Below are 15,273 nucleotides of genomic sequence, written 5' to 3' on the forward strand. Positions count from 1 at the left end.
CAAAGTCCTGACTTAAACATGTGAGCGGAGAAATTAAACTGTCTTCCAGCCTAAGAGTGTTCAACTTTGCGGTAAAAAAACGTGTTGTTGGGAAACTATCAAAAACATGACTAGTTGTTTGGACTATCTGAACTGTGGGACACAGGTGCAAAAAAACTCACTGTGGAATAAGGGACAAAACACACCAGACAAGGCTTCAGAAGACGAAAGATACCCAGGCAAGATGGAGCTAATCTCATGGTCGCTCGAAGATATTGACAAAGTCAATCAATGTTTATTTATGTAGCCCTAAAGCACAGGTGCCTCAAAGGGCAAAGGTCAAAGTGCCCTCTTTGGGGATTGTAATAGAGATCCATCTGGATTCATGAAGTTAATTTTAAACATTTCTTCACAAAAGAATAAATCTTTAACATCAATATTTATGGAACATGACCACAAAACTGGATATTGCATTGTTGCATTTCTTTTCTCAGTTTATGAACTTATATTCAGATTTTGTTGAAGTATTATTCAATGAATATATTTATAAAGCTGAATTGTTGCTATTTTTTAGAATATTTAAAAAAACGCATACCCCCATTTGAGAACCACTGGCATAGAGCAAACAAAACATCCAGACAGAACTCAGGTAGCAGGCAGGCTTAAATACTAACACAATAATCCAAAACAGGTGTGCGTCAGGCGCCAGTGCAGGTGAAACAAATGAAGTCGCCATGGTGATGAATACAAACAAGGAAGTGCGCACCACTCAGGGAACGGAAGAGTCCAAAAATAATAAGAAAAAACACAAAAAGCAATCAAACATAGGCTAGAGATCTCCCGTCCAAAGGCAAAACCCAGTAACTCAATGTTGGTCAAAACTGAGCTGATAATAATTTTGGAGTTCCTTGGTGATATGCTTAACATTAGTGTATGCGATATTGTAATTTGTTCCGTAAGTAAGCTGTTACGCGCATGGCAGGACCTAGCAACTACCACATAACCGCGTAGATACAACAGAAAAACCTAGTATCTCAAGGGACCAATCAAAGCTTCTTTGTCAGTCGCTTTATTGTCTTTAATGAGACATTTGCACGAATGGGGGCCGACGGTCAACCTGATTATGTGATATTATGGCACGAGGGGATATTTGGAAGATTGGCCCAGGACGTTGCAAGCACCTTCATTAAATGTATTGTTCTAGATTCTTCCCCTTACATACTCTTTTGGGCAGATAACTGTGGAGGTCAAAATAAAAACCGGACGCCGTACACGGCTCTTGCCCAATGTGCAAACGCAGAACGGGGCCCACCCGAGATTGTGATAAAATATCTGGAGAAAGGGCACACGTTCATGAGAGCAGATTCAATCCGCGGCTCAATCGGCAAGAAAATGTAAAGCTCAAGAAAACATCTATACGTTTGATGACTTTGTAGATCTTTGTAAGACAGCATCAAGATGGATTGGTTTTCCTTTGTTTTCTCAAAATCAGCTCGACGTGAGTTACTAGGTTTTGCCTTTGGACAGGCCCGGATCACAACACGAATAACTTTGCTGTATGTATACTTTTGACCCAGCAGATTTAGTCACTTTTTCAGTCGACCCATAATTAATTCATAAAAGAACCAAACTTCATGAATGTTTGTGACCAACAAGTATGTGCTCCAATCACTCAATCACAATAAAATAAGAGTTGTAGAAAGTATTGGAAACCATGACATTATGTTCTTCACAAGTGTATGTAAACTTTCGACCAGGACTGTAGTGATTTATTGTGACGTGACATGCTGCTTGTCCCCCCTCGCAGCCATGGACTCTCTGTCGGAGGAGACGGGCGAGGTGGACGACCCGAGCAACATGCTGAAGACGCTGGACCCCATCCTGATCACCATCATCGCCATGTCGGCGCTGGGCGTCTTCCTGGGCGCCATCTGCGGCGTGGTGCTGTACTGCGCCTGCTCGCAGGGCGCCATGACGGACAGGAACTTGTCCGCCCTGGAGAATTACAACTTTGAGCTGGTGGACGGCGTCAAGCTGAAGAAGGACAAGATGAACGGACAGAGCAACTACTCGGAGGCGTGAGGTGGGCGCCGAGCGGCAGGCGGGGGTGCTCTGCCGGGACCGTCGATCAAGAGCTTGGAGCTCCGGGCGGCTCGAGGCCGCCGACGGGGACTTCAGGATGGGGCTGACAGCGAGCGGACGCCGTCTTTTTTTCTACTCAGGAGTGTCAGTGGAAGGGACTGACCAGTAGGGGGCACTGTGTGTAAAGAAACTGTACAGCAAAAAAGAAGATTTCTATTTGTTTTGGGGTTTTTTTTTGTGTGAGTGTGTTGATTTCCTGTGATCACGTGCTGGTGTGGAGCGCAAGGTGGTAAACAAAATCATGTTGTTTTTGTTTTGTTTTTTACAGAAATGACCTGAAGTGTGTTTGCATTCATGCACATCTTCATTTAACGTGTGTGTGCGTGTGTGTGTGTGTGTTTGTGTTCCAACAGTGCCTTTTTCGCCTCCATCTTTTTTTGTCACCTTGTTTTTTTCACACAATGCACACTTAGGAAATGTTTTTGACATGTTCTAGACCAGGGGTCTCAAACTCAATTTACCTGGGGGGCACTGGATGCAGAATCTGGGGTGAGGCTGGGCCGCAAGAAAAGATTTGTTCAAAAAATATATATTTTTTAAATGTTTTTCTTTTTCTTTTCAACACAAAATAAAATCAAAATATAAATAAACAAAATGAGAATTAAGTAAATGAATCAGTCATAAGTAATAACAATCGGCGTTCCCTTTAAGGCAGTGGTCCCCAACCACCGGGCCGCAGAATAATTTTTTTTTAGTATATCAACATAAGAAACACAAGATACACTTACAATTAGTGCACTAACCCAAAAAACCTCCCTTTTTCATGACAAAAAAAAAAAAGAATCCCCCCCAAATTATCAAGCGTTGACCGGCCCGCAGCTACAAAAAGGTTGGGGACCACTGGTTTGTATCAGTGGTCCCCAACCCGGTACGCCGCAGAGGAATTTCTTATGACTTTTTTTTTTTTTTTTTTTTTTTTTTAAATTAAAACAACATAAAAAACACAAGTTACACTTACAATTAGTGCACCAACCCCCAAAAAACTCCCTTTTTCATGACAAAAAAAAAAATGTGTCCTGGGCTGCGGGACTAATTATCAAGCGTTGACCGGTCCGCAGCCACAAAAAGGTTGGGCACCACTGGATTATATCACTGCTCTAAGGTACACGCCTGTGCAATTGCACACTGCTCACGTGTCCTCTGCGCACGGCAAATCTAGGCCGCGCACAAAATCGAATAAAAAGATAAGCGCATAACAGTGTGCATGTCTGCCGTCGCTCACATGTGCGCCACTGTATGCTCCAGGGGTTTTGGCGTTTGCTCACACACGAAAAACTGGAGGGAAAATTGATAACAATTATTTGATTTATCCAGTCAGCAACAATGTGTGAGGCAACGTTAATTAAACCTTTAAAAAAAAAAAAAAAAATAACGGTTTGAATTGGTGTAGGTTATCGGGGACTGTTATTACTGACGGACAGGTGTCGCGGTGTGACTGCAGCCAGGCACGTTAAAAAAAAAAAAACCTTGTCTCTATGGCAACGTTTCTGTTGCTTTCACTCATTTGCCACTTTTCCACTAATGCAGGGGTAGGCAACCCAGAACGTTGAAAAAGCCATTTTGGTCTAGTCTAGTGTGGCAAGCAGCTCTTTAACGCCGCCCTAGTGGCTCTCAGGAGCTTTTTCAAAAATATATGAAAAATGGAAAAAGATGAGAGGAAAAAAACAGATTTTTGGTTTCCATATGGTTTCTGTAGGAGGACAAACATGACACAAACCTCCCTAATTGCTATAAAGCACACTGTTTGTATTAAACATGCTTCACTGATTCGAGTATTTGACCAGCGCCGTTTTGTCCTACTAATTTTGCCGGTCCTTGAACTCACCCTAGTTTGTTTACATGTAGAACTTTCTCCGACTTTCTATGATGTGTTTTATGCCATTTCTTTTACCGTCTCATTTTGTCCACCAAACTTTTAACATTATGCATGGACGCACAAAGGTGAGTTTTGTTGATGTTATTGACTTATGTGGAGTGCTAATCAGACATATTTGGTCACTGCATGACTGCAAGCTAATCGATGCTAACATGCTATTTAGGCTAGCTATATGTACATATTGCATCATTATGCCTCATTTGTAGCTATATTTGAGCTCATGTAATTTCCTTTAAGTCCTCATAATTCAATATATAACTCATGACGCACTATCTGTATGTAATATGGCTTTTAATTTTATTGCGGCTCCAGACTGATTTGTTTTTGTTTTTTTGGTCCAATATGGCTCTTTCAACATTTTGGGTTGCCGACCCCTGCTCTAGTGGAAAAGCGGCAAACCATTTCTCTGCTTGAATCACGCAAGTGACGTCAATGTTCGGCCCTCGAGAGCCACAAACCACACCGTGATTGGTAGATTCAAAATTCAAGCGCCATTCATATAAAACTTGCGGGCCGCACTAACATTAAACTTTCATATTAAGGTGGGGGCCGCAAAATAACGTGTCTGAGACCCCTGTTCTAGACTCTGTGTGTGTGTGTGTGTGTGTGTGTGTGTGTGTGTGTGTGTGTGTGTGTGTGTGTGTGTGTGTGTGTCTGGAATGGAAGTGTTACGTCATCCACGTTATTGTGTGTTTTCACAGCACACCTTCTATTATATTGTACATAAGTTTTAATATATTTCTACTAGTTCCGCTTTCTAGAAAACACCTCTTCGGCGCCGCAGTACTCTTTCAAGCGGACGATTCCTCCGAAAGTCGTTTTTCTAAGTGATGTGACGTTTTTGTTTGGTGAATCGTTGTGGTCCTTTGGCTTGTGTTGCTATGATGACTGAGGGAAGACTCGTGGGTTGTCTTTCAAACAGGGTAACACTGGACACCCGTCCCCACAAAGAAGGGAGCGAGGGTCTCTTCAGGGTCACCCGCGTTGCCAGACTAGATGCTGACGGCCTTGGTTGCCATGGCGATGTTGTTGCGGAGGGGTGGCGTTGGCTGCAGCATCCTCAGACTAATGTGGTCACAGGTGGAACACTTGTTTGATGTCGTTTTATGAACAATGGCCACAAACCGTGGCCGAGATGTCACAGACAGCACTTTTCATTCGCAATGTATACACTTATGAATACTCATTTCAAAATAGTCTGTTCCAGGGTCAAACTGTGACCACTCTAAAACCATCATGTACAGCAGGGGTCTCAAATCGCTCCTTGATGTGAAGATTTAATGTTGGCGCGGCCTGCGAGTTTTATATGAACGGCGCTTTACGGCGTCATACTTGTATACCCTCGATTTTTTCGGGAGACTCACAATTTTCAGAACCCCTCCAGGGGTAATCAGTCCCCCAAATTTCACTCAAACAACAATATTAAGGGGGCGCCGTGGAGGCACAACCTTTAGCGTACTTTACAATCCATACAAACTACGTGCCAGCCCAGCCACATGTTGTATTTGGATTTTGCAGACGCAGTGAGCGACTGGAAGACATACTTGATCAACGGCCATACAGGTCACACTGAGGGTGGCCGTATACACAACTTAAGCACTGTTACAAATATGCGCCACACTGTGAACCCACACCAAACAAGAATGACAACACACATTTTGGGAGAAAATCCGCACCGTTACACGACATAAACACAACAGAAGAAATACCCAGAATCCCCCCAACTCCGCCCCCTATTGTAGCCCTGGAAGAGTTAGGGCTACAATGGATTCTGGGTATTTGTTCTGTTGTGTTACAGTGCGGATGTTCTCCCAAAATGTGTTTGTCAAACTTGTTTGGTGTGGGTTCACAGTGTGGCGCCTATTTGTAACAGTGATAAAGTTGTTTATGCGGCCACCCTCAGTGTGACCTGTATGGCTGTTGACCAAGTATGTCTTGCAGTCGCTTCCGTGTGCCTGCTTAAGCTTCATACAGTATGTGATTGGACCGGCACACTGTTTTTATGGTGGAAAAGCGGACAAGACGCCCTTAATATTGTTGTCCGGGTGAAAACCGGGAGAATTATCACCCCAGGGGATTGTCGGGAGGGGCATTGATATTCGGGGGTTTCCCGTAAAGATCGCGAGAGTTGGCAAGTATGTTGCTAGGGCGGGAAAGCCGTTCAAAGAAGGTGAATTCATTAAAAAGTGCATGATAGATTTTTTAAAGAAATCTTTTCTTGCAGCCCAGCCTCACCCAGTTTTTGCATCCAGTGGCCCCCAGGTAAATTGAGTTTGAGACCCCTGATGTACAGGCAATGTTTTAAGTCACATTTTAACATGCTCAACCGTCACACAAGTGAATACAGATTCCAGAAAACACCGATTGAGATGTTCTACCTCTTGTGCGAAACACAAATACATAAAATGACTTAACACAATAAAGTGACTAGTAAAACATTTAGAATTACTCCCTGAACACAACAAACAACTAAAACATCAAAAATGACTCTAAAACACATAAAATGGCTCCTAAGAGATGCATAGTGATATCTAAAACATAAATTACTCCTAAAACATGTAACAAGACTTTTAAAACTAATTAAAAACACAGAATGAGGTATTTGGCTCCTTTGCGAGCACACTTGTAGGTGAAAAGTGAACGTGAATGGAAGACCTGGGTGTGCATCATCAGTAGTGTCCCTCTGGGTTATTGGGTGTTTCGGCCTTTAACACTATACACCAGGGGTGTCCAAAGTGCGGCCCAGGGGCCATTTGCGGCCCGCAGCTAAATGTTCATAAAAATTCTGCAAAAATTGCAAAATTGATAGTAATGCAAAAATAAATAAAAAAACATTTTAAAAAAAGTGGAATGAGGTGAAATCTAATGAGGAAAAAGTGGCAATGTTGACACAAAGCTGCCATGCAGGCAGTTTTTTTTTGTTCCTTTTGTCTTTATTTTCTTTTTTTTCCATTGCTCAAAAAAAAGGGACAAAAAAAATCTAACGTTATAATGAATTATTACTTAAAAATGATCACTTTAAAATGTTTTATGTGGTTGCCATGTAAAAACATCAAAGTTTTGACAAAAGAGCATAAAACCAACAAAATAATAGTTCAAACTTAAAATCGTCAGATATACCGGAAGTTGATCTTGAAATGTAAGTGTTAAAAGTAAAAAAAAATAATAATAAAAATGTATCACTTTATGAGTGGGGAACCTTTCGGATCTCAAATATATTTAGTAGGATTTTATTTAACTTTTCACTGTGATTACTCAAAAATATTAAGTAATTAAAATCAATGGTGTCCTGCATTATTGATCTTTGAGGGCTTTAATTGCTAAATAAAGGAACTCTCCTGAAGGAATCAATAAAGTACTATCTATCCATCTAAATACTGCATATTTCAGTTTTACTATAAAATGTTTTTGTCTTTGACAGAAAAGGCATAAAACCTTATTTGTTTTACTTCATATCAACGTCAAGTTGATATAGAGATTTACTGTAAGCATCAAATAAAAATAATAATAATAATTTGACTTATTTTTAACATTTTAGTGACTGAGACCCTCTACGCTCCCCAGGAGGCCTAAGGATGAAAAAAAAAAAATCCATATATTTTGTTATGGTTTGAAAATGAAAAATATCAAAACGCCCCCCCGCATGCTAAAAATTTTTCCGTGTGCGGCCCTCTGTGGAAAAAGTTTGAACACCCCTGCTGTACACCCTCTCCAGGGGTGGCCAGCTACAGGATGATCAGAACTGAGCTTGCGACCCAAGCCATGAAAGTCACCATGTTGGCAGACATATCTGGAACTATGCATGGCAGGGGCGTCCGCTTCCCTGAGTCAGATTTTGGTCTAAACTGAAATACATTTGAACTTATCACCCAAATAGTTCAACATTGGAACTTCTGCAGTGTTTCCCATACATTTATTACGAGTAGTCTCATCATAAACACTTTATGATGGGACTGTCTGTGAATGTAGCTTGTCGCTACAACTCCGTACAGCCTATGGCATCGTGACTTCATAACACACCTCATACACATTTGCTCCGCCAGAGAATAAGACGATGTAGCATAAGGACTCAGTGTTGCCAATTTAGCAATTTTCTCACTATAGTTAGCTCATATTTAGACCTTTTTGGATTAAAAAAAAACACCCTAGTGGCTTTTTCTGGTCTTGTGGGGCACTTTTTGAGACTGTTTGCTGTTGCTGCACGTACAGGCAGCTCCATCTTGTTTTTGACATCAACAAATAATCTTCATTTGGATTTTCTAAGCATGTTTTTTTGCTTTTCATTGTTTTTCCCCACTTTTTGTTTCCAAGACCTGAAGTATTGGAGACAAAATTAGTTGACATATACCGTATTTCCTTGATTTGCCGCTCGGGGGCGCTAATTAATTTAAAATCTCTTCTCACTGCTGCGCTTACCAAAGGCATACGGTAAAAGTAAGCATGCGCTAATTATTTTAAAACCTCTTCTCACTCCGGCACTTACCTAAGGCATGCAGTAAAAATTTGAGTGTGATGTAAGGATACCATCATCAAAAGCACATTTAATTAAAAAAAACTTTATTATGGTCATAAGTCCAGTTTAGAACACTGCTATCAGACCGCTGCTATCAGTTGGCTCGGCTCCTCAAGTGCGGGCGACGACAGAATTATCCTCGGGACACTCCCCTTCCCGTTCTGCTCTGTGGATGATCTCTTTACCCCACCGTTGCCAACATGAAGTGTTATTGTATAAACAATACACTGGGAATTTAGGACTGGAACATGCTTTATTTCAGCCCGGTTGTTTACATAGCCAGCAAAGGTCCGTCGTGCACCCACCGCGTCATATTCCGTCCCAGCACAATCACGTCACTCATTTCACTTCTTCTGCATCCGAATAGTCGCAAGAAGGATCACTAGCGTCCTCTACCACCAGGAGGCGGGAGTCATTTAGTGACTCATATTTAACAGACACAGCTACGGTATTGTGACTGTCTCAAGCCCTCGTCTTGCGGGTTCTCAGGACCACCAAGGAAGGACATGGCTTGAGCAGTTTGACTTTGTTTATTTTTTTTTTTTAAACTCAGTCCAGGTTGCTCTTCCGCTCCTTTCCACTCGCTTGGCGTCTCCTCGCCGCCATCTTGGGCCGGGCTATAGCGTGCCCTGTCTGTCTGTCGGACTTTCAGCTCCACAGGTATATTAATAAAACATAGCTGCTTACTGTTCTTTTTAGCATACCGGTATTCAATATCTTGGACATTAAATCCTAGTGAATAGCTTTTAATCTTCTATCCCTTTATCCGATTTAAAAAAATTTAAATCAGCCTCCTCCATTTTGAAAATGATGACAGAGGAGGTGTCACTCGTGACGTCATGATTTTGACCCGGCGGTAATACTAAGCTATCGCTAATTATTTTGCGAAGTGAGTTTGACCCGGCAGTAATTCTAGGCAGGCGCATACTTTATGCCCGGCGGCAATTCAAGGAAATACGGTGTATATGTCAACTAATTTATGCAAATTAGTTGACATTATTATCCCACAAAGCCTGAAACCCACAGCCACAAATAGATTGCAGTCCTGTGAGAGACTGTATTGATTATCTTGTTTTGGATTTTTTTGTTTATTTTACAAAAGGACTATTGCTTAAAGTCAACATTGAAGTCGGCGATGATCAGTTTTAAGACAAATCTTAGTTTTAATGTGACACGCATGAACTTGATTGGGTGTTAAGTTGACCGAGGGAACTTTTGTATGTGATGCTGACTCAACAAGAAGTCTGAAAGGATGCTGCACAACTCCACCTAAAAAAAAAAAGAAATGTTGCACTGAAATGTCGAGAAGTCTTATGAACTTATGGTTTAAGGAGAAAAAGAACAGTTTTTTTTTTTTAAACATGCTTTCATGAAGGTGTTTTAATTCTGAGATGTACAATTTTAACCAGGAAAAAAAAAAAAGAAGCTTATATACGGTGAGGTTTTTGTAACGTTATTGATGGATTTTTGTGCCAGAGTTTGTTTGCCTTTTCTTTGTTTGTTTTCCAACCTGCTTCTGCAATGTTGCCGTCTCCTGTCCGGAAAAAGGAAGACAAAAACGGGAGGCCTTAAGCGATTTAAAAAGAAGAAAAAAATTGTATTTTCTGGTCAACGCCCAGATTGATCTCATTTCCGTTCTTGACGTCTACATTCCAAAGAGTTGGATCAAATAAATGTTTGCATTAAATGTGACGATACGCGTTACTCTCTTTGCTGCTTTGTTGGATTGTTTTGTGCTCACAATACTCTACTTTAAAATATGTGAAATGAAATGAATTATATTTATATAGCGCTTTTTCTCTAGTGACTCAAAGCGCTTTACATAGTGAAACCCAATATCTAAGTTATATTTAAACCAGTGTGGTTGGCACAGGGAGCAGGTGGGTAAAGTGTCTTGCCCGAGGACACAACGGCAGTGACTAGGATGGCGGAAGCGGGGATCAAACCTGCAACCCTCAAGTTGCTGGCACGGCCGCTCTACCAACCGAGCTATACATTGTGAAAATGTGTTTGATTTTCACAATATTTTAAAGTTGAAGTACCAATGATTGTCACACACACATTAGGTGTGTGGAAATTTGTCCTCTGCATTTGACCTATCACCTTGTTCACCCCCTGGGAGGTGAGGGGAGCAGTGAGCAGCACCAGTGGCCGCGCCCGGGAATAATTTTTGGTGATTTAACCCCCAATTTCAACCCTTGATGCTGAGTGCCAAGCAGGGAGGTAATGGGTCCCATTTTTATAGTCTTTGGTATGACTCGGCCGGGTTTGAACTCACGACCTACCGATCTCAGGGCGAACCACTTTGTATTATAACTGTGATAAAATTAAAAATAATCGAGATGATATACAATATATTGTATATCCAATACCAGTACAGTAAATTTTGTTTATTAAAATAAATTATGACATTCAATACAAACCTACATTCTGAATATAATGTAAACTTAGACTTAGACCAGACCTGGGCAAATTCAGGCCTGGGGGCCACATGCGTCCCGTTAAGCTTTTCAATCTGGCCCGCCGGAAACTCCCAAATAAATGTTTTAGATCATTAAGATGGAAAGTGTAGCTGCCATTATGATGTGCAGTGATTTTTTTCTAACGACCGTAAGTCTTCAACCATACAAAGTATTTCAATGCTTGGAATCTGTGCTTTTCAATGGTATACTAGTTACTATGGTAATCTAATTAGTTAATATGGTAATCTAATTAGTTACTATGGTAATTTAAGTCACAGCAGCTCAGACGAGGCACCAAGCAGTGTGGGTCGGGAGCGTTTCCACAGAGTGTACCCAGAGCGGCCTGAAATGCGGGTGTCAGGGACAGACGCGGAAGGAGATTTTTACAACAAAGTTCTACAAGAAAAGTGATATTATATCAGATTTTAGGTGTTTTTTATTTATTTTACTCTTCGCGTTTATATTTCGCCGTGTTTGTTGCATTTTTGTTGTGTTTCGCTTGATTGCAAATAATGTGGATGGATCAATATTCAGTGTTTTATCGGTCATAGTTAATATAGTAAATCCATCCATCCATCCATCCATATTCTACCGCTTATTCCCTTTTGGGGTCGCGGGGGGCGCTGGCGCCTATCTCAGCTACAATCGGGCAGAAGGCGGGGTACACCATGGACAAGTCGCCACCTCATCGCAGCACATCAGATTATCACAGTTTATATATGTTTCTGTGTGTGTGTGTGTGTTTATATATATATATATATATATATATATATATATATATATATATATATATATATATGTGTGTATGTGTGTGTGGGAAAAATCACAAGACTACTTCATCTCCACAGAACTGTTTGATGAGGGGTTCCCTTAATCACCAGGAGATTTTAATGGAACCATTCACATGGTTTATATAGGCCACAGAACGGGTAGGTACAGGCAGGCGTGGGGATTGGTTCATGTGTTACCTAGGAGGTGTCTCCGTCTGTGACGGCATGCTGATACAATTTCACTGCGCTTGTTGAGGGATGACAGGTCTGGGTAGTATATAATAAAGAGTTTCTCTTTTCGCTTTTAATATGTGTCTAATTAAGACATATATATATATATATATATATATATATATATATATATATGTGTGTGTATATATATACGTGTATGTATATATATATGTATATATATATGTATATATATATATATATATATATATATGTATATATATATACACATATATATATATATTTATATATATATATGTATATATATATATATATATATATATATATATATATATATATATATATATATATATATATATATATATATATATATATATACATATATACCGGCCCCCAGACACATTTTTTCTCTAAATGTGGCCCCCGAGTCAAAATAATTGCCCAGGCCTGACTTAGACAAACTTTAATGATCCACAAGGGAAATTGTTCCACACAGTAGCTCAGTTACAAATGATGTAAAAGATGGAAAGGACAATGCAGGTATAAAATAGACTAAACGCGATAAAAATTATTTAATATATATACGTATTATTTACATAGTATATGTACGGTATAGGATATATACTGATATATTATATGTTTACATCATATATACAGTAAATAAAGGCCTGATACATAATAAACTTCATTGGTAACAATTTTGGAATATATAAATGTTTAGATAATGCAGCATACTCTCAGGGGTCACCAACCTTTTTCAAACCAAGAGCTACTTCTTGGGTACTGATTAATGCGAAGGGCTACCAGTTTGATACACACTTAAATAAATTGCCAGAAATAGCCAATTTGCTCAATTTACCTTTAATAAATAAATCCATATATATGTATAAAAATGGGTATTTCTGTCTGTCATTCCGTCGTACATTTTTTTTCCTTTTATGGAAGGTTTTTTGTAGAGAATAAATCATGATAAAAACCACCTAATTGAATGGTGTAAAAGAGGAAAAACATGAAAAACAATTCAATTTAATATTGAAACATAGTTTATCTTCAAGTACGACTCTTTAAAAATTCCAAATTCAACCGAAAATAATGAAGAGAAAAACTAGCTAATTCGAATCTTTTTGAAAAAATTTAAAAAAGAATTTCTGGAACATCATTAGTAATATTTCCTGATTGAATTTAATTTTAAAATTTCGATGACATGTTTTAAATATGTTAAAATCCAATCTGCACTTTGTTAGAATATATAACAAAATGGACCAAGCTATATTTAAAAAAAAAAAGACAACTCATTATTTCTTCTAGATTTTCCAGAATTTTTTTAAAAAAAGAAATTCAAAAGACGTTGAAATAAGATTTAAATTTGATTCTACAGATTGTCTAGATTTGCCAGAATAATTTTAATCATAATAAGTTTGAAGAAATACATCACAAATATTCTTCATCGAAAAAACAGAAGCTAAAATTAAGAATTAAATTAAAATGTATTTATTACTCTTTACAATAAAAAAAATACTTGAACATTGATTTAAATTGTCAGGAAAGAAGATGAATGAATTTAAAAGGTAACAGGTATATATGTTTAAAAAAAAAAATCATTTTTAAGGTTGTATTTTTGATCTAAAATTGTCTTTCTGAAAGTTATAAGAAGCAAAGTAAAAAAATTAATGAATTTATTTAAACAAGTGAAGACCAAGTCTTTAAAATATTTTCTTGGATTTTACAATTCTATTTGAGTTTTGTCTCTCTTAGAATTAAAAATGTCGAGCAAAGCGAGACCAGCTTGCTAGTAAATAAATACAATTTAAAAAATAGAGGCAGCTCACTGGTAAGTGCTGCTATTTGAGCTATTTTTAGAACAGACCAGCGGGCTACTCATCTGGCCCTCACGGCTGACCTGATGCCCGCGGGCACCGCGTTGGTGACCCCTGTCTAAATGGTCTGCTTCTGCGCATGCGCCAAAATACATCTATATCTGGGGGTTTGGCGACCCAGGTGTGTTTGTTGCGTTGCCCGCTACGTGCCGCTGCAGTTTATGGGCGGGCGGGGTCTACATTACACGAAGAAGAGGAGGTTCGTTTACGGAGGGGGGCAAACAACACCACCAGGGGCTAAAAGACTTCCTCGCTGGGAGGCAGGAATAAGGACGATTGTGGGGGTGTAACGTGCTCCTACCAGTCGATGACTCCTCGCTCTTGTGTCTATTTTGTAGGCGATGACTAAATATTAGCGGTAAAGACAAGCCCCGCTCTTAAAAAGTTGTCACATTTTGACAGGAAACAAGCGAACACCCGACAAGCTCTTTGCTAAGCTCACTTCGCTACCTACAAGTTGAATTATCTTGTTTTTTTAAGAAGGCATTTTAAGGATTACATGTTACTGTGACTCCAAGACAAGAACGCGTCAATATAAAGGTGAGTTTTACCCTTCTTTTACACTTTGTGAACCTTTGTGAGCACGCCTCGTTAAAAGCATGGAGACGGGACGACAAAAGGGAGGAATGTGTGTCTTCAGGCCATAACTTTTGGGTGTGGATCAACTTCATCAATAATCAAAGGCTTACTGAAATGAGATTTTCTTATTCAAACAGGGATAGCAGGTCCATTCTATGTGTCATACTTGATCATTTCGCGATATTGCCATATTTTTTCTGAAAGGATTTAGAAGAGAACATCGACGATAAAGTTCGCCACTTTTGGTCGCTAATAAAAAAGCCTTGCCTGTACTGGAAGTAGCAGACGATGTGCGCGTGACGTCACTGGCTGTAGGGCTCCTCACATTGTTTACAATCATGGCCACCAGCAGCTAGAGCGATTCGGACTGAGAAAGCGACAATTTCCCCATTAATTTGAGCGAGGATGAAACGTTTGTGGATGAGGATAGTGAAAGTGAAGGACTAAAAAAGGCGAGGGCAGTGGGAGCGACTCAGATGTTATTAGACACATTTACTAGGATAATTCTGGAAAATCCCTTATCTGCTTATTGTGTTACTAGTGTTTTAGTGAGATTATATGGTAGCTGATAGTCGGAGGGGTGTGGCCACGGGTGTGGTGATCGCCAGTGTCTCCGGTGGGAGGAGGTAATAGTCCGCAGCAAGCTCCGCTAATAACCACGGTAAGAGCCGACTTATTACCGCAATTTTCTCACCGAAACCTGCTGGTTGACATGTGGTCGGGATCCATGTTCGCTTGACCGCTCTGTTCCATAGTAAAGCTTCACCTTCGGGAATGTAAACAAGGAAACACCGGCTGTGTTTGTGTTGCTAAAGGCGGCCACAATACACCGCTTCCCACCTCCATCTTTCTACTTTGACTTCTCCATTATTAATTGAACAAATTG

The 15,273-nt window shown here is 39.8% G+C and overlaps 2 protein-coding genes across 3 annotated transcripts in view; both read left to right on the forward strand.

Moving 5' to 3' along the window:
• Positions 1-3,893, forward strand: part of LOC133568697 (neuropilin-1a-like) — a 184,109-nt gene extending 180,216 nt beyond the window's left edge. For both annotated transcript variants that reach the window (XM_061920789.1, XM_061920790.1), the window contains one exon: positions 1,787-3,893. In XM_061920789.1, the coding sequence (XP_061776773.1) occupies positions 1,787-2,061 (275 nt within the window). In that variant the 3' untranslated portion in view covers positions 2,062-3,893. The remainder of the gene's footprint in view (positions 1-1,786) is intronic.
• Positions 3,894-13,986: 10,093 nt separating this feature from the next.
• LOC133568692 (integrin beta-1-like) overlaps positions 13,987-15,273 on the forward strand; it is a 49,409-nt gene continuing 48,122 nt past the window's right edge. Inside the window, exon 1 of the mRNA XM_061920779.1 lies at positions 13,987-14,348. The gene's annotated coding sequence lies outside the window, so the exon portion shown is untranslated. The remainder of the gene's footprint in view (positions 14,349-15,273) is intronic.

This window comes from Nerophis ophidion, linkage group LG14 (assembly GCF_033978795.1).
Source record: "Nerophis ophidion isolate RoL-2023_Sa linkage group LG14, RoL_Noph_v1.0, whole genome shotgun sequence".
Taxonomy (NCBI): Eukaryota; Metazoa; Chordata; class Actinopteri; order Syngnathiformes; family Syngnathidae; genus Nerophis; species Nerophis ophidion.